The 27,454-nt window shown below is 47.8% G+C and overlaps 1 protein-coding gene across 1 annotated transcript in view; it reads left to right on the top strand.

Annotated features, from left to right (window-relative positions):
- The window catches only part of LOC121530690 (WD repeat and FYVE domain-containing protein 3), a 204,728-nt gene that overhangs the window by 154,304 nt on the left and 22,970 nt on the right, over positions 1 to 27,454 (top strand). Inside the window, exons 44-56 of the mRNA XM_045226849.1 lie at positions 1,372 to 1,529; positions 1,682 to 1,759; positions 3,022 to 3,255; positions 6,790 to 6,964; positions 10,194 to 10,354; positions 13,702 to 13,850; positions 16,000 to 16,120; positions 16,517 to 16,683; positions 16,833 to 16,887; positions 19,301 to 19,420; positions 25,130 to 25,247; positions 25,475 to 25,581; positions 26,549 to 26,702. Of these exons, the coding sequence (XP_045082784.1) occupies positions 1,372 to 1,529; positions 1,682 to 1,759; positions 3,022 to 3,255; positions 6,790 to 6,964; positions 10,194 to 10,354; positions 13,702 to 13,850; positions 16,000 to 16,120; positions 16,517 to 16,683; positions 16,833 to 16,887; positions 19,301 to 19,420; positions 25,130 to 25,247; positions 25,475 to 25,581; positions 26,549 to 26,702 (1,797 nt within the window). The remainder of the gene's footprint in view (positions 1 to 1,371; positions 1,530 to 1,681; positions 1,760 to 3,021; positions 3,256 to 6,789; positions 6,965 to 10,193; positions 10,355 to 13,701; positions 13,851 to 15,999; positions 16,121 to 16,516; positions 16,684 to 16,832; positions 16,888 to 19,300; positions 19,421 to 25,129; positions 25,248 to 25,474; positions 25,582 to 26,548; positions 26,703 to 27,454) is intronic.

The following is a 27,454-nucleotide window of genomic DNA, read 5'->3' as shown; positions in this document are numbered from 1 at the left end:
CATTTGCAAATATTTCAAAAAACCAGTTTTCGCTTTGTCATTATGGGGTATTGTGTGTAGATTGATGAGGGGGGAAAACAATTTAATGCATTTTAGAATAAGGCTGATACGTAACAAAATGTGGAGGAAGGGGTGTGAATACTTTCCGAACTCTGTAGTCTAGTGTTTGGCATTACTTCAGAAAGGTCATGTTAACACAGTACAGAGTGTTTAGTGTTCAGAAGATGTTGGGACATAATCAGCTTTACCATGTGTTGTTTGGAGAGCAGAGCAAGCCAAGTTAGGACCGGAGCCAACAGCATACTGGAAGACTGTTGGATAACCTCTCTCTCCTTTCTCTTGTTTGTCCCTGTTTCTCTGTCCCTCTGTTTCTCCCTCTCTCCTCTCTCCGTCTTTCGCTCCTCTCTCTCTATTCTCCTCTCTCTCTTTCCCTCCTCTCTCCCTCTCTTTACTCCTTCCTTTCTCCCTCTCCCTCCCCTCTCTCCTCCTCCCTCCCCCTGTCTTCCTCTCTCCCCCTGTCTTCCTCTCTCCCCTCCCTCCCTCCCCCTGTCTTCCTCTCTCCCCTCCCTCTCTCCCCCTATCTTCCTCTCTCTCCCCCTGTCTTCCTCTCTCCCCTCCCTCTCTCCCCTGTCTTCCTCTCTCCCCTCCCTCTCTCCCCCTGTCTTCCTCTCTCCCCCCCTCTCTCCCCCTGTCTTCCTCTCTCCCCTCCCTCTCTCCCCTGTCTTCCTCTCTCCCCTCCCTCTCTCCCCCTATCTTCCTCTCTCCCCTCCCTCTCTCCCCTATCTTCCTCTCTCCCTCCCTCTCTCCCCCTGTCTTCCCTATCTCCCCTTCCTCTCTCCCCCTGTCTTCCTCTCTCCCCCCTCTCTCCCCTGTCTTCCTCTCTCCTCCCTCCCCTATCTTCCTCTCTCTCCCCCTCTCTCCCCCTGTCTTCCTCTCTCCCCTCCCTCCCCTGTCTTCCTTCTCCCCCTCTCTCCCCCTGTCTTCCTCTCTCCCTCCCTCCCCTGTCTTCCTCTCTCCCTCTCTCCCCTCCCTCCCCCGTCTTCCTCCCTCCCCTCTCTCCCCTCCCTCCCTCCCTCCCCCTGTCTTCCTCTCTCCCTCCCTCTCTCCCCCCCTATCTTCCTCTCTCCCCTCCCTCTCTCCCTTATCTTCCTCTCTTCCCTCCCCTGTATTCCTCTCTCCCCTCTCTCCCCCTGGCTCCCTCTCTGCCCTCCCTCCCTCTGTCTTCCTCTCTCCCCTCTCTCCCCCTGTCTTCCTCTCTCCCCCTGTCTTCCTCTCTCCCCCTCCCTCCCCCTGTCTTCCTCCCTCCCCCTCTCTCCCCTCCCTCCCCCTCTCTCCCCTATCTTTCTCTTTCTCTCTCTCTCTCTCCTCTAGTCCATGAGAAGAAGTGTATTAGCAGAGGGGAGTCAGTGGCTCCGGCCAGCCAGTCCAAGCTGTCCCGGGTCAGTAGTGGTTTTGGTCTGTCCAAGCTGACCGGCGCTCGACGCAACAAGAAGGAAAACTCCCTTAACAAGAACAACCTGTCTGCACAGGTACACACACGGACGGACGGACGGACGGACGGACGGACGGACATGCACACACACACATAACACACATTCATACTCACACATGCACACACACATGCATGCAAAACACACACACAAACCACACTATTAACCAGGTACATTTCTTCCACCAATAGGAGACGTTCCAGTGGATGTTCACCCACATAGCGGTGGTCAGGGACCTGGTGGCCATGCAGTATAAAGAGTACCAGGAGGTAAGAACCACTGGATGAACACTACAGTACTCACTGCACTGTCTAACACTACAGTACTCACTGCACTGTCTAACACTACAGTACTCACTGCACTGTCTAACACTACAGTACTCACTGCACTGTCTAACACTACAGTACTCACTGCACTGTCTAACACTACAGTACTCACTGCACTGCCTAACACTACAGTACTCACTGCACTGCCTAACACTACAGTACTCACTGCACTGTCTAACACTACAGTACTCACTGCACTGTCTAACACTACAGTACTCACTGCACTGCCTAACACTACAGTACTCACTGCACTGCCTAACACTACAGTACTCACTGCACTGCCTAACACTACAGTACTCACTGCACTGCCTAACACTACAGTACTCACTGCACTGCCTAACACTACAGTACTCACTGCACTGTCTAACACTACAGTACTCACTGCACTGTCTAACACTACAGTACTCACTGCATTGTCTAACACTACAGTACTCACTGCACTGTCTAACACTACAGTACTCACTGCACTGTCTAACACTACAGTACTCACTGCATTGTCTAACACTACAGTACTCACTGCACTGCCTAACACTACAGTACTCACTGCACTGCCTAACACTACAGTACTCACTGCATTGTCTCTGACAATAATTCCTATCTGATCTCTATATTCTGAATCTGACAGACACATGTAACAATCTGTCTAAATTCTCTCTCTCTCTCTCTGTCTCTCTCTCTCTACGTCTCCCTCTCTCTCTCTGTCTCTACGTCTCCCTCTCTCTGTCTCTCTCTCTCTCTGTCTCTCTCTGTCTCTCTCTCTCTCTCTCTCTCTCTCTGTCTCTCTCTCTGTCTCTCTCTGTCTCTCTCTCTCTCTACGTCTCCCTCTCTCTCTCTGTCTCTACGTCTCTCTCTCTCTCTCTCGCTCTCTCTCTCTCTCTATCTCTCTCTCTCTCTCTCTCTCTGTCTCTCTCTGTCTCTCTTGCTCTCTCTCTACGTCTCCCTCTCTCTGTCTCTACGTCTCCCTCTCTCTCTCTCGCTCTCTCTCTCTTTCTCTCTGTCTCTGTCTCTCCTTCTCCCCCCTCTCTGTCTCTCTCTGTCTCTCTTGCTCTCTCTCTCTCTGTCTCTGTCTGTCTCTCTCTCTGTCTCTACGTCTCCCTCTCTCTCTCTCGCTGTCTCTACGTCTCCCTCTCTCTCTCTCTGTCTCTGTCTCTCTCTCTCTCTCTCTCTCTTTCTCTCTGTCCCCCCGTCCCCCCGTCCCCCGTCAGAGGCAGCAGAATGTTCTGAAGTACGTGACAGAGGAGTGGTCGTCTATAGAGTATGAGCTGCTGAGAGAGCGGGGCCTCTGGGGCCCCCCCATCGGATCCCACCTGGACAAGTTCCTACTGGAGATGACTGAGGGGCCCTGTCGCATGAGGAAGAAGATGGTCCGCAACGACATGTTCTACATTCATTATCCGTACGTCCCCGAGCCTGAACCCAGCACAAACGGCCAAGTACAGGTACTATAATAATGTAAAAGTACTATAATACTACTGTAATAACAACGACATGTTCTACACACATTACCCATACGTAGCGTAGCACAAAGGGCTCTATAATACTACAGTATTATGATCGTAACAACAAGCACATGTTGTAGTAACCAAGTTCAAATACATTTTACATTTACGTCATTTAGCAGACGCTCTTATCCAGAGCGACTTACAGGAGCAATTAGGGTTAAGTGCCATGCTCAAGGGCACATCGACAGATTTTTCACCTAGTCGGCTCGGGGATTAGAACCAGCGACCTTTCGGTAACTGGCACAACGCTCTTAACCACTAAGCTACCTGCCGCCCCCCGTCATCAGATCTGATTTTCAAACACTACGTTAAACCGTCAAAAAGTGCCATGTGGTTGTATAGAAGAACTGCTTGAACAGCTAACCTTGTTCTCCCAACTGTTCCAGAATGTGTACTGTACAGTGTAGGAGACGGTGGTTTGTCATTCCTTCGTCACAGCCCATGAATGGAGTCTTTGTTGAGGGAAATCATGCTACGTGAATTAGCCTCATCAGCCACATGACTCAGCCAAGTTCTCAATCGACCCCCCCAGGGAAAAACCCAAGGACACAGAATGGGAGACTGGGAGAGTGTAGAAACATTAAGGACCCCTGGTCTTTCCATGACACAGACTGACCAGGTGAATCCAGGTGAACGCTATGATCCCTTATTGATGTCACCTGTTAAATCCACATCAATCAGTGTAGATGAAGGGGAGGAGACAGGTGGTTAAATAAGGATTTTTTTAAGCCTTGAGACAATTCAGGCATGGATTGTGTATGTGTGCCATTCAGAGGGTGAATGGGAAAGACAAAATATTTAAGTGCCTTTGAACGGGGTATGGTAGTAGGTGCCAGGCGCACCGGTTTGAGTGTGTCAAGAACTGCATCGCTGCTGGGTTTTTCACACTCAACAGTTTCCCGTGTGTGTCAAGAAAGGTCCACCACCCAAAAGGACATCCAGCCAACTTGACACAACTGTGGGAATCATTGGAGTCAACATGGGCCAGCATCCCTGTGGAACGCTTTCCGACACCTTGTAGAGTCCATGCCCCGACGAATTGAGGCTGTTCTGAGGGCAAAAGGGGGTGCAACTCAATTTTATGAAGGTGTTCCTAATGTTTTGTACACTCAGGGTATGAGCTCATATAAACCAACAAACAGTTAGTACAGTTGGGGGGGACTAAAAAGTAAAGGTCATGCCACGGTATTGGTAGAATCATTACACACAGAAAATGTCATTTTTAGTGCCTGACTGCAACCAAACTCAGGGGAAAAAAAGAAACGTCCTCTCAATGTCAACTGCGTTTATTTTCAGCAAACTTAACATGTGTAAATATTTGTATGAACATAACAAGATTCAACAACTGAGACATAAACTGAACAAGTTCCACAGACATGTGACTAACAGAAATGGAATAATGTGTCCCTGAACAAAGGGGGGGTCAAAATCAAAAGTAACAGTCAGTATCTGGTGTGGCCACCAGCTGCATTAAGTACTGCAGTGCATCTCCTCCTCATGGACTGCACCAGATTTGCCAGTTCTTGCTGTGAGATGTTACCCCACTCTTCCACCAAGGCACCTGCAAGTTCCCAGACATTTCTGGAGGGAATGGCCCTAGCCCTCACCCTCCGATTCAACAGGTCCCAGACGTGCTCAATGGGATTGAGATCCGGGCTCTTCGCTGGCCATGGCAGAACACTGACATTCCTGTCTTGCAGGAAATCACGCACAGAACGACAAGTATGGCTGGTGGCATTGTCATGCTGGAGGGTCATGTCAGGATGAGCCTGCAGGAAGGGTACCACATGAGGGAGGAGGATGTCTTCCCTGTAACGCACAGTGTTGAGATTGCCTGCGATGACAACAAGCTCAGTCCGATGATGCTGTGACACACCGCCCCAGACCATGACGGACCCTCCACCTCCAAATCGATCCCGCTCCAGAGTACAGGCCTTGGTGTAACGCTCATTCCTTCGACGATAAACGCGAATCCGACCATCACCCCTGGTGAGATAAAACCTCGACTCGACAGTGAAGCCAGTCTTGTCTGGTCCAGCGACGGTGGGTTTGTGCCCATAGGCGACGTTGTTGCCAGTGATGTCTGGTGAGAACCTGCCTTACAACAGGCCTACAAGCCCTCAGTCCAGCCTCTCTCAGCCTATTGCGGACAGTCTGAGCACTGATGGAGGGATTGTGCGTTCCTGGTGTAACTCGTGCAGTTGTTGTTGCCATCCTGTACCTGTCCCGCAGATGTGATGTTCGGATGTACCGATCCTGTGCAGGTGTTGTTACACGTGGTCTGCCACTGCGAGGACGATCAGCTGTCCGTCCTGTCTCCCTGTAGCACTGTCTTAGGCGTCTCACAGTACGGACATTGCAATTTATTGCCCTGGCCACATCTGCAGTCCTCATGCCTCCTTGCAGAATGCCCAAGGCACGTTCACGAGATGAGCAGGGACCTGGGCATCTTTCTTTGGTGTTTTTCAGAGTCAGTAGAAAGGCCTCTTTAGTGTCCTAAGTTTTCATAACTGTGACCTTAATTGCCTACCTTCTGTAAGCTGTTAGTGTCTTAACGACTGTTCCACAGGTGCATGTTCATTAATTGTTTATGGTTCATTGAACAAGCATGGGGAAACAGTGTTTAAACCCTTTACAATGAAGATCTGTGAAGTTATTTGGATTTTTACTAATTATCTTTCAAAGACAGGGTCCTGAAAAAGGGAAGTTTCTTTTTCTTGCTGAGTTTCTATCTAAAGTCCCAGACTGACCAGTCCTCCTTTAATACTCTGTCCTCCTCCAGCCCAGCTCCTATCAGTGTCCTCCTCTGGTCCCCCTCATGACCTCAGCCTCAGCCCTGAGACTCCTACAGGTATCATCTCTGTCTGACCAATGGGGTGAACTGACTTGAACATTTATACACTGTGTGTGAAGCCATAGTTAGGAACAGTGGATGCATGGTGAATTCAGAGGGATGGCTGTCCAGTCGATGGTAAACCACGTGTGTCTATGAGCCTGAGTCTTGCCTTGTCATACGGGAGCATTTTGGATGCGAATTAGAAAACTGTTTCACTTGAGACGACTCAATGAACAACGGTGTGGTTTGAGCATTTTGCAAACATGATTGACACTGAATGGATTTCAATGGACTAATTGAATGCTGCGTCAATTAGCTTCCTGGCTTTTTTGTTTTAATGCTTATTCCTCAGTGTTATTCATGTAAACAGCCTCCCATCTCTAATTAACACCTCCCTCTCCTCTCTCCCTCTCCTCTCTCCCTCTCATCTCCCTCTCCCCCTCTCCCTCTCCTCTCTCTCTCTCCCTCTCCCTCTCCCTCTCCCTCTCATCTCCCTCTCCCTCTCCTCTCTCTCCCTCCCCTCTCCCTCTCCCTCTCCCTCCCTCCCTCTCCCTCTCCCTCTCCTCTCCCTCTCCCTCTCCCTCTCCCTCTCCTCTCTCCCTCTCCTTTCTCCCTCTCCTCTCCTCCCCATCCAGAAGCCTGTGCGTTATCGCCGAGCAATCAGCTACGACAGTAAGGAGTACTACATGAGACTGCTGTCAGGTAACCCTGGGATGTACCAGCACTCCGTAGAGCAGGACACTGAGGGGGAGACCACTCAGCATGAACCCGGAGAGGTGCACGGAGAGGACACCATCGCCAGAGTCAAAGGTAAGACGGACGGACACATAGCAAGATGGGGAGTGTTTTTTGAGGTCGGTTTCGGTTTCAGTTAGATTATTTAAAAAATGATCACTATGTATTATGTGGGTTGAATGCTGTAATCTACTAATTTGAAGGCGTGTCCACATACTTTTGGCAATGCAGCGTAATTATCACGTCTTCTGCGCTAAACTATGTAGAACATTGGCCTGTTGGAAACTACTAACTCTCTACTACATCGCACAGTTCAGGCTTCATCTGATTTACACTATACATTGCATTCAGAAAGAATTCAGACCCTTTGAAAAACAGATTTTTTCAATTTTTTTGCAAATTTATAAAATGCAAAAATGGCAATATCACATTTACATAAGTATTCAGACCATTTACTCAGTACTTTGTTGAAGCACCTTTGGCAGCGATTACAGCCTCGAGTCTTCTTGGGTATGACACTACAAGCTTGGCACACCTGTATTTGGGGAGTTTCTCCCATTCTTCTCTGCAGATCCTCTCAAGCTCTGTCAGGTTGGATGGGGAGCGTCGCTGCAAAGCTATTTTCAGGTCTCTCCAGAGATGTTCAATCGGGTTCAAGTCTGGGCTCTGGCTGGGCCACTCAAGGACATTCAGAGACTTGTCCCGAAGCCACTCCTGCGTTGTCTTGGCTGTGTGCTTAGGGTTGTTGTCCTGTTGGAAGGTGAACCGTCGCCCCAGTCTGTGGTCCTGAGCGTTCTGGAGCAGGTTTTCATCAAGGATCTCTCTGTACTTTGCTCCATTCATCTTTGCCTCGATCCTGACTAGCCTCCCAGTCCCTGCCGCTGAAAAACATCCCCACAGCATGATGCTGCCACTACCATGCTTCACCATAGGGATGGTGCCAGGTTTCCTGCAGACGTGACGCTTGGCATTCAGGTCAAAGAGTTCAATCTCGGTATCATCAGACCAGAGAATCTTGTTTCTCATGGTCTGAGAGTCCTTTAGGTGCCTTTTGGCAAACTCCAAGCGGGCTGTCATGTGCCTTTTACTGAGGAGTGGCTTCCGTCTGGCCACTCTACCATAAAGGCCTGATTGGTGGAGTGCTGCAGAGATGGTTGTCCTTCTGGAAGGTTCTCCCATCTCCACAGAGGAACTCTGGAGCGCTGTCAGAGTGACCATCGGGTTCTTGGTCACCTCCCTGACCAAGGCCCTTCTCCCCCGATTGCTCAGTTTGGCCGGGCGGCCAGCTCTAGGAAGAGTCTTGGTGGTTCCAAACTTCTTCCATTTAAGAATGATGGAGGCCACTGTGTTCTTGGGGACCTTCAATGCTGCAGACATTTTTTGGTACCCTTCCCCAGATCTGTGCCTCGACGCAATCCTGTCTCGGAGCTCTACGGACAATTCCTTCGACCTCATGGCTTGGTTTTTGCTCTGACATGCACTGTCAACTGTGGGACCTTATATAGACAGGTGTGTGCCTTTCCAAATCATGTCCAATCAATTGAATTTACCACAGGTGGACGCCAATCAAGATATAGAAACATCTTAAGGATGATCAATGGAAATAGGATGCACCTGAGCTCAATTTCGAGTCTCATAGCAAAGGGTCTGAATATTTATGTAAATAAGGTATTTTATTTTTATTATATTTTAATACATTTGCAAACATTTTGAAAAAAATGTTTTGTCGTTATGGGGTATTGTGTGTAGATCGATGAGGATTTTTATTTATTTAATCCATTTTAGAATAATGCTGTAACGTAACAAAATGTAGAAAAAAGTCAAGGGGTCTGAATACTTTCTGAATGGACTGTATATACAAAAGTATGTGGAGACCCCTTAAAATTAGTCGATTCGGCTATTTCAGCCACACCCGTTGCTGACAGGTGTATAAAATCTTGGACACAGCCATGCAATCTCCATAGACAAACAGTGGCAGTAAAATGGCCTTACTGAATAGCTCCGTGACATTCAACATGGTACTTCAATACTTCTATTTGTAACTACTTGTAACTTCATACAACTAGGTTCATAGAATCATAGGATGCCACCTTTCCAACAAGTCAGTTCATCAAATTTCTGCCCTGCTAGAGCTGCCCCGGTCAACTGTAAGTGCTGTTATTGTGAAGTGGAAACGTCTAGGAGCAACAACGGCTCAGCCGCGAAGTGGTAGGCCACACAAGCTCACAGAACGGGACCGCCGAGTGCTGAAGCACGTAGCGCGTACATATCGTCTGTCCTCGGTTGCAACACTCACTGCCGAGTTCCAAACTGCCTCTGGAAGCAACTTCAGCACAATAACTGTTTGTCGGGAGCTTCAAAAATGTGTTTCCATGGCCGAGCGGCCACACACAAGCCTATGATCACGACTCGCAATGCTAAGCGTCGGCTGGAGTGGTGTAAAGCTCGCCGCCATTGGACTCTGGAGCAGTGGAAACGCATTCTCTAAGAGTGATGAATCACGCTTCACCATCTGGCAGTCCGACGGAAGAATCTGGGTTTGGCGGATGCCAGGAGAACGCTACCTGGCCCAATGCATAGTGCCAACTGTAAAGTTTGGTGGAGGAGTAATAATGGTCTGGGGCTGTTTTTCATGGTTCGGGCTAGGCCCCTTAGTTCCAGTGAAGGGAAATCTTAACACTACAGCATACAATGACATTCTAGACGATTCTGTGGCAACAGTTTGGGGAAGGCCCTTTCCTGTTTCAGCATGACAATGCCCCCGTGCACAAAGCGAGGTCCATACAGAAATGGTTTGTCGAGATCGGTGTGGAAGAACTTGACTGGCCTGCACGGAGCCCTAACCTCAACCCCATCGAACACCTTTGGGATGAATTGGAACGCCGACTGCAAGCCAGGCTTAATTACCCAACATCAGTGCCCGACCTCACTAGAGCCAGAGAGAGCAGGGGGTCAAACTTTATATATAAATATGAAAATGGATTTTATCAAACAAAACTATGCTAGATTTTATCTCTGGGACCCACACGATGACAAATCAGAGCAAGATTACTGAATGTAAGTACATTATTTACCTTCAGAGGTGAATGTGTCAAACCAGTTGCCGTGACAAAAGGGTTTTGTTGTTGTCCTTATCCTCAAACAATAGCATGGTATTTTCTAGCTGTAATAGACACTGCAGTTATTAACAAGAATGGAAAGGGACTCACATTCACTCCATCACCATAGTTACTCACACACTTGTTTGTATACACACACATTTGTCAGATACATTTATCAAGAGTCAAACGTTCTCCCCCTCCAGGTCTGGTGAAGGCCCCTCTGAAGAGGTCTCGCTCCACGACAGACAGAGCGGATGAGGAACAAGACCTGCTACAGGAACAGCTCTTAGAGTCAGGAGGACTGGACGAGGAACAGAGGACAGACAACACATCACTGCTACGACTACTGGAGGAAGGAGAGAAGGTAAGAGGACGGGGGAGGAGAGGGAGAGAGGAGGGAGAGAAGGTAAGAGGACAGGGGGAGGAGAGGGAGAGAGGAGGAGAGAAGGTAAGAGGACAGAAGGAGAAGAAGAGAGGGGGAGAGAAGGTAAGAGGAAAGGGGGAGGAGAGGGAGAGAGGAGGGAGAGAAGGTAAGAGGACAGGGGAGGGAGAGAAGGTAAGAGGACAGGGGGAGGAGAGGGAGAGAGGAGGAGAGAAGGTAAGAGGACAGGGGGAGGAGAGGGAGAGAGGAGGGAGAGAAGGTAAGAAGACAGGGGGAGGAAAGGGAGAGAGGAGGAGAGGACAGGGGGAGGAGAGGGAGAGAGGAGGGAGAGAAGGTAAGAAGACAGGGGGAGGAGAGGGAGAGAGGAGGAGAGAAGGTAAGAGGACAGGGGGAGGAGAGGGAGAGAGGAGGAGAGAAGGTAAGAGGACAGGGGGAGGAGAGGGAGAGAGGAGGAGAGAAGGTAAGAGGACAGAGGGAGGGAGGAGGACAGACAGGGGGAGGAGAGGGAGAGAGGAGGAGAGAAGGTAAGAGGACAGGGGGAGGAGAGGGAGAGAAGGTAAGAGGACAGGGGGAGGACAGGGGGAGGAGAGGGAGAGAAGGTAAGAGGACAGGGGGAGGAGAGGGAGAGAGGAGGAGAGACGGTAAGAGGACAGGGGAGGAGAGGGAGAGAGGAGGAGAGAAGGTAAGAGGACAGGGGGAGGAGAGGGAGAGAGGAGGAGAGACGTAAGAGGACAGGGGGAGGAGAGGGAGAGAGGAGGAGAGAAGGTAAGAGGACAGGGGGAGGAGAGGGAGAGAGGAGGGAGAGAAGGTAAGAGGACAGGGGGAGGAGAGGGAGAGAGGAGGGAGAGACAGGGGGAGGAGAGGGAGAGGGGAGGGAGAGGACAGGGGGAGGAGAGGGAGAGAAGGTAAGAAGACAGGGGGAGGAGAGGGAGAGAGGAGGAGAGAAGGTAAGAGGACAGGGGGAGGAGAGGGAGAGAGGAGGAGAGGACAGGGGAGGAGAGGGAGAGAGGAGGAGAGAAGGTAAGAGGACAGGGGGAGGAGAGGGAGAGAGGAGGAGAGAAGGTAAGAGGACAGGGGGAGGAGAGGGAGAGAGGAGGAGAGAAGGTAAGAGGACAGGGGGAGGAGAGGGAGAGAGGAGGAGAGAAGGTAAGAGGACAGGGGGAGGAGAGGGAGAGAGGAGGAGAGAAGGTAAGAGGACAGGGGGAGGGAGGGAGAGAGGAGGAGAGAAGGTAAGAGGACAGGGGGAGGAGAGGAGAGAGGAGGGAGAGAAGGTAAGAGGACAGGGGGAGGAGAGGGAGAGAGGAGGAGAGAAGGTAAGAGGACAGGGGGAGGAGAGGGAGAGAGGAGGAGAGAGGTAAGAGGAAAGGGGGAGGAGAGGGAGAGAGGAGGAGAGAAGGTAAGAGGGCAGGGGGAGGAGAGGGAGAGAGGAGGAGAGAAGGTAAGAGGAAAGGGGGAGGAGAGGGAGAGAGGAGGGAGAGAAGGTAAGAGGACAGGGGAGGGAGAGAAGGTAAGAGGACAGGGGGAGGAGAGGGAGAGAGGAGGAGAGGACAGGGGGAGGAGAGGGAGAGAGGAGGAGAGAAGGTAAGAGGACAGGGGAGGAGAGGGAGAGAGGAGGAAAGAAGGTAAGAGGACAGGGGGAGGAGAGGGAGAGAGGAGGGAGAGAAGGTAAGAAGACAGGGGGAGGAGAGGGAGAGAGGAGGGAGAGAAGGTAAGAGGACAGGGGGAGGAGAGGGAGAGAGGAGGAGAGAAGGTAAGAGGACAGGGGGAGGAGAGGGAGAGAGGAGGAGAGACGGTAAGAGGACAGGGGGAGGAGAGGGAGAGAGGAGGAGAGAAGGTAAGAGGACAGGGGGAGGAGAGGGAGAGAGGAGGAGAGAAGGTAAGAGGAAAGGGGGGAGGAGAGGGAGAGAGGAGGAAGAAGGTAAGAGGACAGGGGAGGGAGAGAAGGTAAGAGGACAGGGGAGGAGAGGGAGAGGAGGAGAGGACAGGGGGAGGACAGGGGGAGGAGAGGGAGAGAGGAGGAGAGAAGGTAAGAGGACAGGGGAGGAGAGGGAGAGAGGAGGAGAGAAGGTAAGAGGACAGGGGGAGGAGAGGGAGAGAGGAGGAGAGAAGGTAAGAGGACAGGGGGAGGAGAGGGAGAGAGGAGGGAGAGAAGGTAAGAAGACAGGGGGAGGAGAGGGAGAGGGGAGGAGAGGGAGAGAGGAGGGAGAGAAGGTAAGAAGACAGGGGGAGGAGAGGGAGAGAGGAGGAGAGAAGGTAAGAGGACAGGGGGAGGAGAGGGAGAGAGGAGGGAGAGAAGGTAAGAGGACAGGGGGAGGAGAGGGAGAGAGGAGGAGAGAAGGTAAGAGGACAGGGGGAGGGAGGAGGACAGACAGGGGGAGAGAGGGAGAGAGGAGGAGAGAAGGTAAGAGGACAGGGGGAGAGGAGAGAGAGGAGAGAGAGGACAGGAGGAGAGAGAGGAGGAGGGAGGGGGAGGAGAGGGAGAGAGGAGGGAGAGAAGGTAAGAGGAAAGGGGGAGGAGAGGGAGAGAGGAGGAGAGAAGGTAGAGGATAGGGGGAGGAGGGGAGAGAGGAGGAGAGGGTAAGAGGATAGGGGAGGAGAGGGAGAGAAGGTAAGAGGATAGGGGGAGGAGAGGGAGAGAGGAGGGAGAGAAGGTAAGAGGACAGGGGGAGGAGAGAGGAGGGAGAGAAGGAAGAGGACAGGGGGAGGAGAGGGAGAGAGGAGGAGAGAAGGTAAGAGGAAAGGGGGAGAGAGGGAGAGAGAGGGGAGGGTAAGAGGACAGGGGGAGGAGAGGGGGAGAGGAGGGAGAGAAGGTAAGAGGACAGGGGGAGGAGAGGGAGAGGGAGGAGAGAAGGTAAGAGGACAGGGGGAGGAGAGGAGAGAGGAGGAGAGAAGGGAGAGAGGGAAGGGGAGGGGGGGAGAGGAGGGAGAGAAGGTAAGAGGACAGGAGGGGGGAGAGAAGGTAAGAGGATAGGGGGAGGAGAGGGAGAGAGGAGGGACAGGGGGAGGAGAGGGGAGAGAGGAGAAGGAGGAGAGAAGGTAAGAGGACAGGGGGAGGAGAGGGGAGAGAGGAGGAGAGAAGGTAAGAGGACAGGGGGAGGAGAGGGGGAGAGGAGGAGAGAAGGTAAGAGGACAGGGGGAGGAGAGGGGGAGAGGAGGAGAGAAGGTAAGAGGACAGGGGGAGGAGAGGGGAGAGGAGGAGAGAAGGTAAGAGGACAGGGGGAGGAGAGGGGGAGAGGAGGAGAGAAGGTTGGTCTACTTGGTTTGTTCTGGAGTCCAAACTAGCCTAAATGTTTGTAACCATTAATATAAACATTGTGTTCTATCCCAAGATCCAGCACATGTACCGGTGTGCGCGGGTGCAGGGTCTGGACACTAGCGAGGGTCTGCTCCTGTTTGGGAAGGAACACTTCTATGTCATCGATGGTTTCACAATGACCGTCAGCAGAGAGATCAGAGACATCGAGACGCTGCCCGCCAAGTGAGTTTATTAACCTTTTATATAGTCCTTTATAAACACCTTCCTAACCCTTATTCACCCTTTATAACTAACACACCTGATTCAGCTAACCATGGGCTTAGTTTATTAGTTGAATCGTGTGCTTTTTGGGGGCGGGGTTTAGGCGGTGGATCAGCTTTAATATTGCAAATAGATTGTGGCGTCTTTCAATGTAATTGTCTGCATCATTTATTTTGTATTTTTATATAAATATATAAATTATTTTATTTTTATATATATATATAATATATTTTGTATATATATATATATATATATATATATATATATATATATATATTAAAATATATTTTCCTTTACTATTTTCCCCTAACCCTACCACCCCTCCCCTAATTGGAGTAAACTAATGTACAATAACACTTATGCTTCTATTTCCAGCTTGTACGTACTATATACATTTTACGGCTACAGTATATTTTACATGAGTTATCTTGTTCATTTGTTATTTTTAGTCCCACCCTTCAGCTCCTCTCAACCCCTCCCATCTATCTCCGAACACCATCCAGTTTTGATTTATATTTGCCATATATTTTTTTTTATTACGTTTGCTGGTTCAGAAATACAGTGTATTCACTTTTTCCACATTTTGTTACATTACAGCCTTATTCTAAAATTGATTAAATACAAAGAAATCCTCATTAATCTACACACAATACCCCATAATGATTAAGTGAAAACAAATTGCAAATGTATTAAAAATAAAAAACAAAGTATTCAGACCCTTTGCTATTAGACTCAGGTGCATCCTGTTTCCATTGATCATTCTTGAGATGTTTCTACATCTTGATTGGAGTCCACCTGTGGTAAATTCAATTGATTGGACATGATTTGGAAAGGCACGCACCTGTCTATATAAGGTCCCACAGTTGACAGTGCATGTCAGAGCAAAAACCAAGACGTGAGGTCGAAGGAATTGTCCGTAGAGCTCGGAGACAGGATTGTGTCGAGGCACAGATCTAGGGGAAGGGTACCAAAACATTTCTGCAGCATTGAAGTTCCCAAAGAACACAGTGGCCTCCATCATTCTTAAATGAAATAAATGTGGAACCACCAAGACTCTTCCCAGAGATGGCCACCCTGCCAAACTGAGCAGTCAGTGGAGAAGGGCCTTGGTCAGGGAGGTGACCAAGTACCCGATAGTCACACTGACAGAGCTCCAGAGTTAATCTGTGGAGATGGGAGAACCTTCCAGAAGGACAACCATCTCTGCAGCACTCCACCAATGGTAGAGGCCAGACGGAAGCCACTCCTCAGTAAAAGTAACATGACAGCCCGCTTGGAGTTTGCCAAAAGGCACCTAAAGGACTCAGACCATGAGAAGCAAGATTCTCTGGTTTGATGAAACCAAGATTGAACTCTTTGGCCTGAATGCCAAGCGTCACGTCTGCAGGAAACCGAACCTGGCACCATCCCTACGGTGAAGCATGGTGGTGGCAGCATTATGCTGTGGGGATGTTTTTCAGCGGCAGGGACTGGGAGGCTAGTCAGGATCGAGGGAAAGATAAACGGAGCAAAGTACAGAGAGATCCTTGATGAAAACCTGCTCCAGAGCGCTCAGGACCTCAGACTGGGGCGAAGGTTCACCTTCCAACAGGACAACGACCCTAAGAACACAGCCAAGACAACACTGGAGTGGCTTCGGGACAAGTCTCTGAATGTCCTTGAGTGGCTCAGCCAGAGCCCGGCTTTGAACCCGATCGAACATCTCTGGAGAGACCTGAAAATAGCTGTGCAGCGATGCTCCCCATCCAACCTGACAGAGCTTGAGAGGATCTGCAGAGTAGAATGGGAGAAACTCCCCAAATACAGGTGTGCCAAGCTTGTAGCGTCATACCCAAGAAGACTCGAGGCTGTAATCGCTGCCAAAGGTGCTTCAACAATGTATTGAGTAAAGTGTCTGAATACTTAGGTAAATGTGATATTTCAGTTTTTGCTTTGTCATTATGGGGTATTGTGTGTAGATTGATGAGGGAGGAACAAACAATTGAATCCATTTTAGAATAAGGCTGTAACGTATTACCAAAGTGGAAAAAGTGAAGGGGGTAATTCCAAAAAGTTGAATTGGCAGAGTATCTAGAGAAGTTTGGGTTCTGAGATGTCTTTCTGTCTCCAGTCTGCATGAGACCATCATCCCCAGAGGGGCGAGGCAGGGTCAGAGCCAGCTGAAGAGGACCTGCAGTATCTTTGCCTACGAGGACATCAAGGAGGTCCACAAGAGACGATACCTTCTGCAGGTGAGCAGTGCACTAACTTGGTTCTGATTGTTTAAATAATATGCCATTTAGCAGACGCTTTTATCCAAAGCGACTTACAGTCATGTGTGCATACATTTTTACGTATGGGGTGGTCCCGGGGATCGAACCCCACTACCCTGGCGTTTCAAGCGCCATGCTCTACCAGCTGAGCTACGGAGACTAATGTTGATTAGTCTCAATTTGCTCACCTTGATCATGTATATTAGGGCAAAACATCACAAATAGTTTTGAGACAGAAAATTAAAACGATCGTTTACGTGTTGGACAAGTTCCGGTATCCCTCTCTGTTTCTGTCCGTTTTCTTTCCTTTGGTGCCTAATGAATCTGAGTCTGAATAATGAACACAACCCTTCTGATGTTCTGTCTATGTTCCAGCCCATGGCTGTGGAGGTGTTCTCAGGAGATGGGAGGAACTACCTGCTGGCCTTCCAGAAAGGAGTCCGCAACAAGGTCTACCAGAGGTTCCTGGCGGTGGTTCCCTCTCTGGCTGACAGCTCAGAGTCCGTCTCAGGACAGAGGCCCAACACCAGCGTAGAACAGGGGTACCGTCTACTATTTTATTTGATAAACGTCTATGTTTTAATATTTTGTTAAATCTGTTGTGTATTTGTTTATGTGTTAAGTTGTCTATAGTTGCATGAATGTCCTCTATTGCTTCTATTGTAAATCAATCTATAATGTCTCCCATCAGGTCTGGGCTACTCAGCACTCTGGTAGGAGAGAAATCTGTCACCCAAAGATGGGAGGTAAGTCTGTTTTTATAGTGTCCTCTCTGTGTCGTGGTGAGATCAGTGACTATAGTGTCCTCTCTGTGTCATGGTGAGATCAGTGACTATAGTGTCCTCTCTGTGTCATGGTGAGATCAGTGACTATAGTGTCCTCTCTGTGTCATGGTGAGATCAGTGACTATAGTGTCCTCTCTGTGTCATGGTGAGATCAGTGACTATAGTGTCCTCTCTGTGTCATTGTGAGATCAGTGACTATAGTGTCCTCTCTGTAGCGTGGTGAGATCAGTGACTATAGTGTCCTCTCTGTGTCATGGTGAGATCAGTGACTATAGTGTCCTCTCTGTGTCATGGTGAGATCAGTGACTATAGTGTCCTCTCTGTGTCATGGTGAGATCAGTGACTATAGTGTCCTCTCTGTGTCATGGTGAGATCAGTGACTATAGTGTCCTCTCTGTGTCATAGTGAGATCAGTGACTATAGTGTCCTCTCTGTAGCGTGGTGAGATCAGTGACTATAGTGTCCTCTCTGTGTCATGGTGAGATCAGTGACTATAGTGTCCTCTGTGTCTCTAGCGTGGTGAGATCAGTGACTATAGTGTCCTCTCTGTGTCATGGTGAGATCAGTGACTATAGTGTCCTCTCTGTGTCGTGGTGAGATCAGTGACTATAGTGTCCTCTCTGTGTCATGGTGAGATCAGTGACTATAGTGTCCTCTCTGTGTCATTGTGAGATCAGTGACTATAGTGTCCTCTGTAGCGTGGTGAGATCAGTAATTATAGTGTCCTCTATGTGTCTCTGTAGCGTAGTGAGATCAGTAACTATAGTGTCCTCTCTGTGTTTCCATAGCGTGGTGAGATCAGTAACTATAGTGTCCTCTCTGTGTTTCCATAGCGTGGTGAGATCAGTAACTATAGTGTCCTCTCTGTGTTTCCATAGCGTGGTGAGATCAGTAACTATAGTGTCCTCTCTGTGTTTCCATAGCGTGGTGAGATCAGTAACTATAGTGTCCTCTCTGTTTCCATAGCGTGGTGTGATCAGTAACTATAGTGTCCTCTCTGTTTCCATAGCGTGGTGAGATCAGTGACTATAGTGTCCTCTCTGTGTTTCCATAGCGTGGTGAGATCAGTAACTATAGTGTCCTCTGTTTCCATAGCGTGGTGAGATCAGTAACTATAGTGTCCTCTCTGTGTTTCCATAGCGTGGTGAGATCAGTAACTATAGTGTCCTCTGTTTCCATAGCGTGGTGAGATCAGTGACTATAGTGTCCTCTCTGTGTCGTGGTGAGATCAGTAACTATAGTGTCCTCTCTGTGTTTCCATAGCGTGGTGAGATCAGTAACTATAGTGTCCTCTCTGTGTTTCCATAGCGTGGTGAGATCAGTAACTATAGTGTCCTCTCTGTTTCCATAGCGTGGTGAGATCAGTAACTATAGTGTCCTCTCTGTTTCCATAGCGTGGAGAGATCAGTAACTATAGTGTCCTCTCTGTTTCCATAGCGTGGTGAGATCAGTAACTATAGTGTCCTCTCTGTGTTTCCATAGCGTGGAGAGATCAGTAACTATAGTGTCCTCTCTGTGTTTCCATAGCGTGGTGAGATCAGTAACTATAGTGTCCTCTCTGTGTTTCCATAGCGTGGTGAGATCAGTAACTATAGTGTCCTCTCTGTGTTTCCATAGCGTGGTGAGATCAGTAACTATAGTGTCCTCTCTGTGTTTCCATAGCGTGGTGAGATCAGTAACTATAGTGTCCTCTCTGTTTCCATAGCGTGGAGAGATCAGTAACTATAGTGTCCTCTCTGTGTTTCCATAGCGTGGTGAGATCAGTAACTATAGTGTCCTCTCTGTGTTTCCATAGCGTGGAGAGATCAGTAACTATAGTGTCCTCTCTGTGTTTCCATAGCGTGGTGAGATCAGTAACTATAGTGTCCTCTCTGTGTTTCCATAGCGTGGAGAGATCAGTAACTATAGTGTCCTCTCTGTGTTTCCATAGCGTGGAGAGATCAGTAACTATAGTGTCCTCTCTGTTTCCATAGCGTGGTGAGATCAGTAACTATAGTGTCCTCTCTGTTTCCATAGCGTGGAGAGATCAGTAACTATAGTGTCCTCTCTGTGTTTCCATAGCGTGGAGAGATCAGTAACTATAGTGTCCTCTCTGTGTTTCCATAGCGTGGTGAGATCAGTAACTATAGTGTCCTCTCTGTGTTTCCATAGCGTGGTGAGATCAGTAACTATAGTGTCCTCTCTGTTTCCCATAGCGTGGTGAGATCAGTAACTATAGTGTCCTCTCTGTGTTTCCATAGCGTGAGAGATCAGTAACTATAGTGTCCTCTCTGTGTTTCCATAGCGTGGAGAGATCAGTAACTATAGTGTCCTCTCTGTGTTTCCATAGCGTGGAGAGATCAGTAACTATAGTGTCCTCTCTGTGTTTCCATAGCGTGGTGAGATCAGTAACTTCCAGTACCTGATGCATCTCAACACTCTGGCTGGTCGCTCCTACAACGACCTGATGCAGTACCCCGTCTTCCCCTGGATCCTGGCAGACTACGACTCTGAGGTAACAATAGTTACAGTTCCCAATAAAGACCATGAGGTAGCAACAGTTACATAGCAAAGACTCAAGAGGTAAAAGTACAGATTATAATGTAGTGCTGAGCGATTCACTGAATTGTCGGTTATTTTTCATTTTTTAAACAACTAATTGGCCGATGTCTGTTCAATTTTTGAATTTCCGTTTTTTTCCGTGAGCTCAAATGTGCAGTTTCTGTAGAGATAAATCACACCCAGCCTGAACTGTGCGATGTAGTTGGGAGTTGTAGTTTCCAACAGGCCAATGTTTCTACATAGTTTAGTGCAGTAAACGTGGTAGTTAACTACAATGACCACAATCCATTGTGTGCCCACTTGCTCTAACAACTGAGCCACACGGGACCAATACTTTGTAGAAGCACTTTTTGGCAGCGATTACAGCTGAGAGTCTTTCTGGGTAAGTCTCTAAGAGCTTTCCACACCTGAAATCTCTCTCTCTCTCTCTCTCTGCCTGTCAGGTGAAACCCCAGCTTTTCACCATGGTTAAACTTATTTAGGCTTCAGTACTTATTGACATTTCAGCTTTTTATTTTTAATTAATTTGAAAAAAATTTTGAAAAAAACATAGTTCCACTTCGATGTTATCGGGTATTGTGTCAAGGCTAGTGACACAATCTCAATTGAATCCATTTTGAATTCAGGCTGTAAACACAACAAAATGTGGAATAAGTCTAGGGGTGTGACGACTTCCTGAAGGCGCTGTCCTTTCAAAATTGCTTGGCGATCTACTCATAGGTGGGCTGCGAGCCAATGGTATCTCGGGCTGCGAGCCAATGGTATCTCGGGATCAACCTGTTGGAGACCCCTGATCTAAGTGATTGATAGTTGGTGTTCAGCAGTCATAAAAGTCTGCCTTATTTACTTTGAAGAATTACTAAGATAGTGATTTAGTCAGACAGCAGCTCTGTAGAGATGAGATGTGACTGGAATGAAATAATAAAGTCATCAGATACAATTTAAAGTAAAGTAATGTGATAATAAGGATCAGCAGTAATGAGTCCTACCATCGGGACTTTATTAATGGTTTTATTCTATGTTGTTACAGCATTCAACCCACATAACGCATAGTGCATTTAATGTATATATTTTTTTCAACCTAAATCGAAAACCGTGATTATTTTTTAAAATTATCAAACCGAAACCGAACCGACCTAAAAAAAAAAAAACTATTCGCTCAGCACTATTATAATGGTACACAATCTGACTTGGACAGCTGGACACGTCTGCTGCTGTGCTGTCAAAAGATGTCATTACATTTAGAAAATGAGGAATCGGCAAGGTGCAGAACTAAAGACTTTTAAAAGGTAGGGATGCAAATTTCTGTCAGTTTTGCTGCCGACAAACTGACTCTCATTAACCGGTCAACAAACGGTTAATAAAAAATTCTAACAGTGAAATGATGTGACCAACAGAAAAATATAGTGAGATCTGTATAAAATGACAAGATGCTAGATGTTTCCGCCCCTAACAATGGGAGTCGTCCCAAGGCGGGAAGGCAGGCGACAAGCTTAGGTCCAAAATTAGCACAAAGAAACAGACTTATTTTGGATAGATTTTGGTGAGTGTGAAACCTCTCGCTTCGCCTCTTCCTCTCTGATACTATGCATTCATACAAGGACCGGACATGTTTCACGAAATGGAAACATGCAACAATAGCAAGACCATTGTCTTACAGTCAAAAGTCTAAAACGTCTGTTGTGGAAATTCTTACACAGGGACGCTCAAAGTCAATATTAAATGAATCACTCTTTATTGTCAGCAAGCTGGAGAGGTCACAGTCAAACTTAGATGCATAAAGTACCGGTCTGAGGTGAGCTCTAAAAGGGCGTTCCTTCCTTATATACGGCTACCTAAACCTACATAAACATGATTCATTGGATTGGTTCCTACATGTGACTGGCTCCGCCTCCTATCTTAACTTAAAGAACATATTCTGGGCGTTCTGCAAGATGTTCCTCCGGAGGGGTTCATGACCCCCCCCCCCCCCCACCCCCACCCCACCCCCCCTCATATCTTGACCAGACACAGGCACGAACCAAGGATTGTTTATGACACCAAAGATAAGATGCACAAAGTAACATTTCCTTCACACATCATTTTCAAACATTTGCCTAAATGCAATTGAAGGAAAACACAGTTCAAATCAAAGCAAACTTTATTGGTCACATACACCTGTTTAGCAGATGTTATTGCGGGTGTAGAGAAATGCTTGTTCTAAACAGCGCACGTAATGCGAGCAGTTCCAAATGTGACAGAGATGAAAATCTCTGTTAGAAACCTAGAAAGAGGGCGAATCTAATAGCAACTACTATGATGGGTTGCTAATATGACTAGGATTGTGCCTTTGGCTTCTGGACAACGAAATAAAGTTGATATGAAAACCAATAAATGCATGAGATGGTCTTTATAAAATAATTGGCTCCACATTTCTATGGATGGATTTTTGTCAAGGCTACTCTGACCCAAGGTAAGACATGCCTCATTATTTGATGTAAAGTAAAACGTTCAGGTTTCAAACAATTATACTGCCTCAAGCTCACATGACATTATACTGCCTCAAGCTCACATGACATTATACTGCCTCAAGCTCACATGACATTATACTGCCTCAAGCTCACATGACATTATACTGCCTCAAGCTCACATGACATTATACTGCCTCAAGCTCACATGACATTATACTGCCTCAAGCTCACATGACATTATACTGCCTCAAGCTCACATGACATTATACTGCCTCAAGCTCACATGACATTATACTGCCTCAAGCTCACATGACATTATACTGCCTCAAGCTCACATGACATTATACTGCCTCAAGCTCACATGACATTATACTGCCTCAAGCTCACATGACATTATACTGCCTCAAGCTCACATGACATTATACTGCCTCAAGCTCACATGACATTATACTGCCTCAAGCTCACATTACATTATACTGCCTCAAGCTCACATGACATTATACTGCCTCAAGCTCACATGACATTATACTGCCTCAAGCTCACATGACATTATACTGCCTCAAGCTCATGACATTATACTGCCTCAAGCTCACATTACATTATACTGCCTCAAGCTCACATGACATTATACTGCCTCAAGCTCACATGACATTATGCTGCCTCAAGCTCACATGACATTATGCTGCCTCAAGCTCACATGACATTATACTGCCTCAAGCTCACATGACATTATACTGCCTCAAGCTCACATGACATTATACTGCCTCAAGCTCACATGACATTATACTGCCTCAAGCTCACATGACATTATACTGCCTCAAGCTCACATGACATTATACTGCCTCAAGCTCACATGACATTATACTGCTCACATTGCAAAGTGGTGTGTGACGCGCTGATAGTCAACGGCAGGCAGGCTATAGCCTATGCATCCGAATGGGAGGCGCGCTTTACAAGTTGAGATTGAGAAATAAAAATGGCTCCTTTTTAATCGTGGCCACAAGTTTCTAACACGCGATTGCATTTAGAGTTGTTATTTGTTGCGCAATGACTGGGATTACAAAAGCAGGTCTCACCCCTGTAGCCTACAGGCTTTTTGAGGAGCCACTCTGTATGCTGTCTGACAGGTGGTAGGATATTCCTCTACTCAAATTAGACTCTGTATGCTGTCTGACAGGTGATATTCCTCTCCTCTAACTAGTCTCAGTATGCTGTCTGACAGGTGATATTCCTCTCCTCTAACTAGTCTCTGTATGCTGTCTGACAGGTGATATTCCTCTCCTCTAACTAGTCTCTGTATGCTGTCTGACAGGTGATATTCCTCTCCTCTAACTAGTCTCTGTATGCTGTCTGACAGGTGTATATTCCTCTCCTCTAACTAGTCTCTGTATGCTGTCTGACAGGTGATATTCCTCTCCTCTAACTAGTCTCTGTGTGCTGTCTGACAGGTGATATTCCTCTCCTCTAACTAGTCTCTGTATGCTGTCTGACAGGTGATATTCCTCTCCTCTAACTAGTCTCTGTATGCTGTCTGACAGGTGGTAGGATATTCCTCTCCTCTAACTAGTCTCTGTATGCTGTCTGACAGGTGGTATTCCTCTACTCTAACTAGTCTCTGTATGCTGTCTGACAGGTGATATTCCTCTCCTCTAACTAGTCTCTGTGTGCTGTCTGACAGGTGGTATTCCTCTCTAACTAGTCTCTGTATGCTGTCTGACAGGTGGTATTCCTCTCCTCTAACTAGTCTCTGTATGCTGTCTGACAGGTGATATTCCTCTCCTCTAACTAGTCTCTGTGTGCTGTCTGACAGGTGGTATTCCTCTCTCTAACTAGTCTCTGTATGCTGTCTGACAGGTGATATTCCTCTCCTCTAACTAGTCTCTGTATGCTGTCTGACAGGTGTATATTCCTCTCCTCTAACTAGTCTCTGTATGCTGTCTGACAGGTGATATTCCTCTCCCCTCTAACTAGTCTCTGTATGCTGTCTGACAGGTGGTATTCCTCTCTAACTAGTCTCTGTATGCTGTCTGACAGGTGGTATTCCTCTCCTCTAACTAGTCTCTGTATGCTGTCTGACAGGTGGTATTCCTCTCCCTCTAACTAGTCTCTGTATGCTGTCTGACAGGTGATATTCCTCTCCCTCTAACTAGTCTCTGTGTGCTGTCTGACAGGTGGTAGTTCCTCTCCCTCTAACTAGTCTCTGTATGCTGTCTGACAGGTGATATTCCTCTCCTCTAACTAGTCTCTGTATGCTGTCTGACAGGTGGTATTCCCTCCTCTAACTAGTCTCTGTATGCTGTCTGACAGGTGATATTCCTCTCCTCTAACTAGTCTCTGTATGCTGTCTGACAGGTGATATTCCCTCTACTCTAACTAGTCTCTGTATGCTGTCTGACAGGTGGTATTCCTCTCTAACTAGTCTCTGTATGCTGTCTGACAGGTGGTATTCCTCTCCTCTAACTAGTCTCTGTATGCTGTCTGACAGGTGATATTCCTCTCCTCTAACTAGTCTCTGTATGCTGTCTGACAGGTGATATTCCTCTCCTCTAACTAGTCTCTGTATGCTGTCTGACAGGTGGTATTCCTCTCCTCTAACTAGTCTCTGTATGCTGTCTGACAGGTGGTATTCCTCTCCTCTAACTAGTCTCTGTATGCTGTCTGACAGGTGATATTCCTCTCCTCTAACTAGTCTCTGTATGCTGTCTGACAGGTGGTATTCCTCTCCTCTAACTAGTCTCTGTATGCTGTCTGACAGGTGGTATTCCTCTCCTCTAACTAGTCTCTGTATGCTGTCTGACAGGTGATATTCCTCTCCTCTAACTAGTCTCAGTATGCCGTCTGACAGGTGGTAGGATATTCCTCTACTCTAATTAGACTCTGTATGCTGTGAGTGTAATAAATAAGATACATAACAAAATTACACACGCGCCAATTTAATTCCACAGAATTATCCAAATTAACCTGTAGACCGATAAGCATGACTTGTCAAATCTGGTTCCTAGTAGATGTAGTGTGATTAAACTGACCTGGTCTGATCTGGTTCCTAGTAGATGGAGTGTGATTAAACTGACCTGGTCTGATCTGGTTCCTAGTAGATGGAGTGTGATTAAACTGACCTGATCTGGTTCCTAGTAGATGGAGTGTGATTAAACTGACCTGATCTGGTTCCTAGTAGATGGAGTGTGATTAAACTGACCTGATCTGGTTCCTAGGAGTTGGACCTGAACAACCCACGGACGTTCCGGAACCTGGCTAAACCAATGGGAGCCCAGACAGACGACAGGCTGACCCAGTACAAGAAGAGGTTCAAGGACTGGGAGGACCCCACCAGTAAGACACACTAGACCAATCTCCTTGGGTATTGTAGTGTTTCATTATAGGACGTGGGGAAATACAGAAAGGACACATACAGAGAGGCCAAGACGAGGCTTGAACCCCATCACATTCGCCAGGGGGGGGAATTCGCCAGTGGTCCAGAATTGTCTGTACTACCACAAGACCAGACTCTGGGGCAATAAAAATATTATTCTAAAAATGATTCTCTCTCTCTCTCTCAGGTGAAACCCCAGCGTATCACTACGGTACACACTACTCCTCAGCCATGATCATAGCGTCCTACCTGATCCGCATGGAACCTTTCACTCAGATCTTCCTCAGGCTTCAGGTCAGACTCCACACGCACTACTGTCTTGGATAGTGGAACGTTCTGGAACGTTCAGATGATTCCAAGGGGGTCCAAGTACTGAACCTTGAGGAACCCCAAATTTAAACTTTGGTACTTTCAGAGGATTCATATGGTAGTTAGCTACAATGCAGCGTGGCCAGAGGATTCATATGGTAGTTAGCTACAATGCAGCGTGGCCAGAGGATTCATATGGTAGTTAGCTACAATGCAGCGTGGCCAGAGGATTCATATGGTAGTTAGCTACAATGCAGCGTGGCCAGAGGATTCATATGGTAGTTAGCTACAATGCAGCGTGGCCAGAGGATTCATATGGTAGTTAGCTACAATGCAGCGTGGCCAAGGGATTCATAGGGTCGTTAGCTACAATGCAGCGTGGCCGGAGGATTCATATGGTAGTTAGCTACAATGCAGCGTGGCCATTTTTGGTGAATGCACAGTGCAGTTTTCTGTATCTGCAGTTGATTGAATTGGCGTCCAAGTTTACCAAAAGGTTTTTTCTCACCGCTTGGTGATAAGGTTAGGGTTGTAAGGTGAATGCACCAATTTGTAAGTCGCTCTGGATAAGAGCGTCTGCTAAATGACAAAAATGTAAATGTAAAAATGTTGTCTGTTTGTCTCTGGGTGCATAATAGTGGCATATTCAGGCTACATCAGAGTTGTTTTTACCCCCTGATATTAACCAGAGACAGTAAACAGCCTGTGTTGAGTGTGGTTTGAATACCAATGATGACCTCTCCTCTCTGGGAGCTGTGTTGGTGGAGACGATGCCTGAAGTGTGTCATGTTTCTAACGTGTGTACGTGTGTTTGCCTCTGTGCGTCTGTCTGTGTGCCTGCCTCCATGCGTGTGTGTGTCTGTGTGGGGAGGTGGGGTGGTCTGCGTGTGTGTTTGTGTGTGTCTGCATGTTTGTGTGCCTGCCTCCATGTGGTCCCTCTCCCACCCCACAGGGAGGTCACTTTGACCTGGCTGACAGGATGTTCCACAGCGTGCGTGAGGCCTGGCTCTCTGCCTCCAAACACAACATGGCCGACGTCAAGGAGCTCATCCCTGAGTTCTTCTACCTGCCAGAGTTCATGCTCAACTCTAACAACTTTGACCTAGGTACGTCTGTCTGTCTGTCAGTCTGTCTGTCTCCCTCCTCTCTCTCAACTCCAACAACTCTGACCTAGGGACGACAGGACGCTAGCTCTGTTCTCTGTTATCTCTCAACTCCAACAACTCTGACCTAGGTACGTCAGGACGCTAGCTCTGTTCTCTGCTATCTCTCTCTCAACTCCAACAACTCTAACCTAGGTTTGTCAGGACGCTATCTCTGTTCTCTGCTATCTCTCTCTCAACTCCAACAACTCTGACCTAGGTACGTCAGGACGCTAGCTCTGTTCTCTGCTATCTCTCTCTCTCAACTCCAACAACTCTGACCTAGGTACGTCAGGACGCTAGCTCTGTTCTCTGCTATCTCTCTCTCTCAACTCCAACAACTCTGACCTAGGTACGTCAGGCCGCTATCTCTGTTCTCTGCTATCTCTCTCTCAACTCCAACAACTCTGACCTAGGTACGTCAGGACGCTAGCTCTGTTCTCTGCTATCTCTCTCTCTCAACTCCAACAACTCTGACCTAGGTATGTCAGGACGCTATCTCTGTTCTCTGCTATCTCTCTCTCTCAACTCCAACAACTCTGACCTAGGTACGTCAGGATGCTAGCTCTGTTCTCTGCTATCTCTCTCTCAACTCCAACAACTCTGACCTAGGTACGTCAGGACGCTAGCTCTGTTCTCTGCTATCTCTCTCTCAACTCCAACAACTCTGACCTAGGGACGTCAGGACGCTAGCTCTGTTCGCTGCTATCTCTCTC

Source organism: Coregonus clupeaformis, chromosome 18 (assembly GCF_020615455.1).
Source record: "Coregonus clupeaformis isolate EN_2021a chromosome 18, ASM2061545v1, whole genome shotgun sequence".
Lineage (NCBI taxonomy): Eukaryota > Metazoa > Chordata > Actinopteri > Salmoniformes > Salmonidae > Coregonus > Coregonus clupeaformis.
The sequence above is the reverse complement of the archived record's forward strand: the minus strand, read 5'-3'. Positions and strand labels throughout refer to the sequence as shown.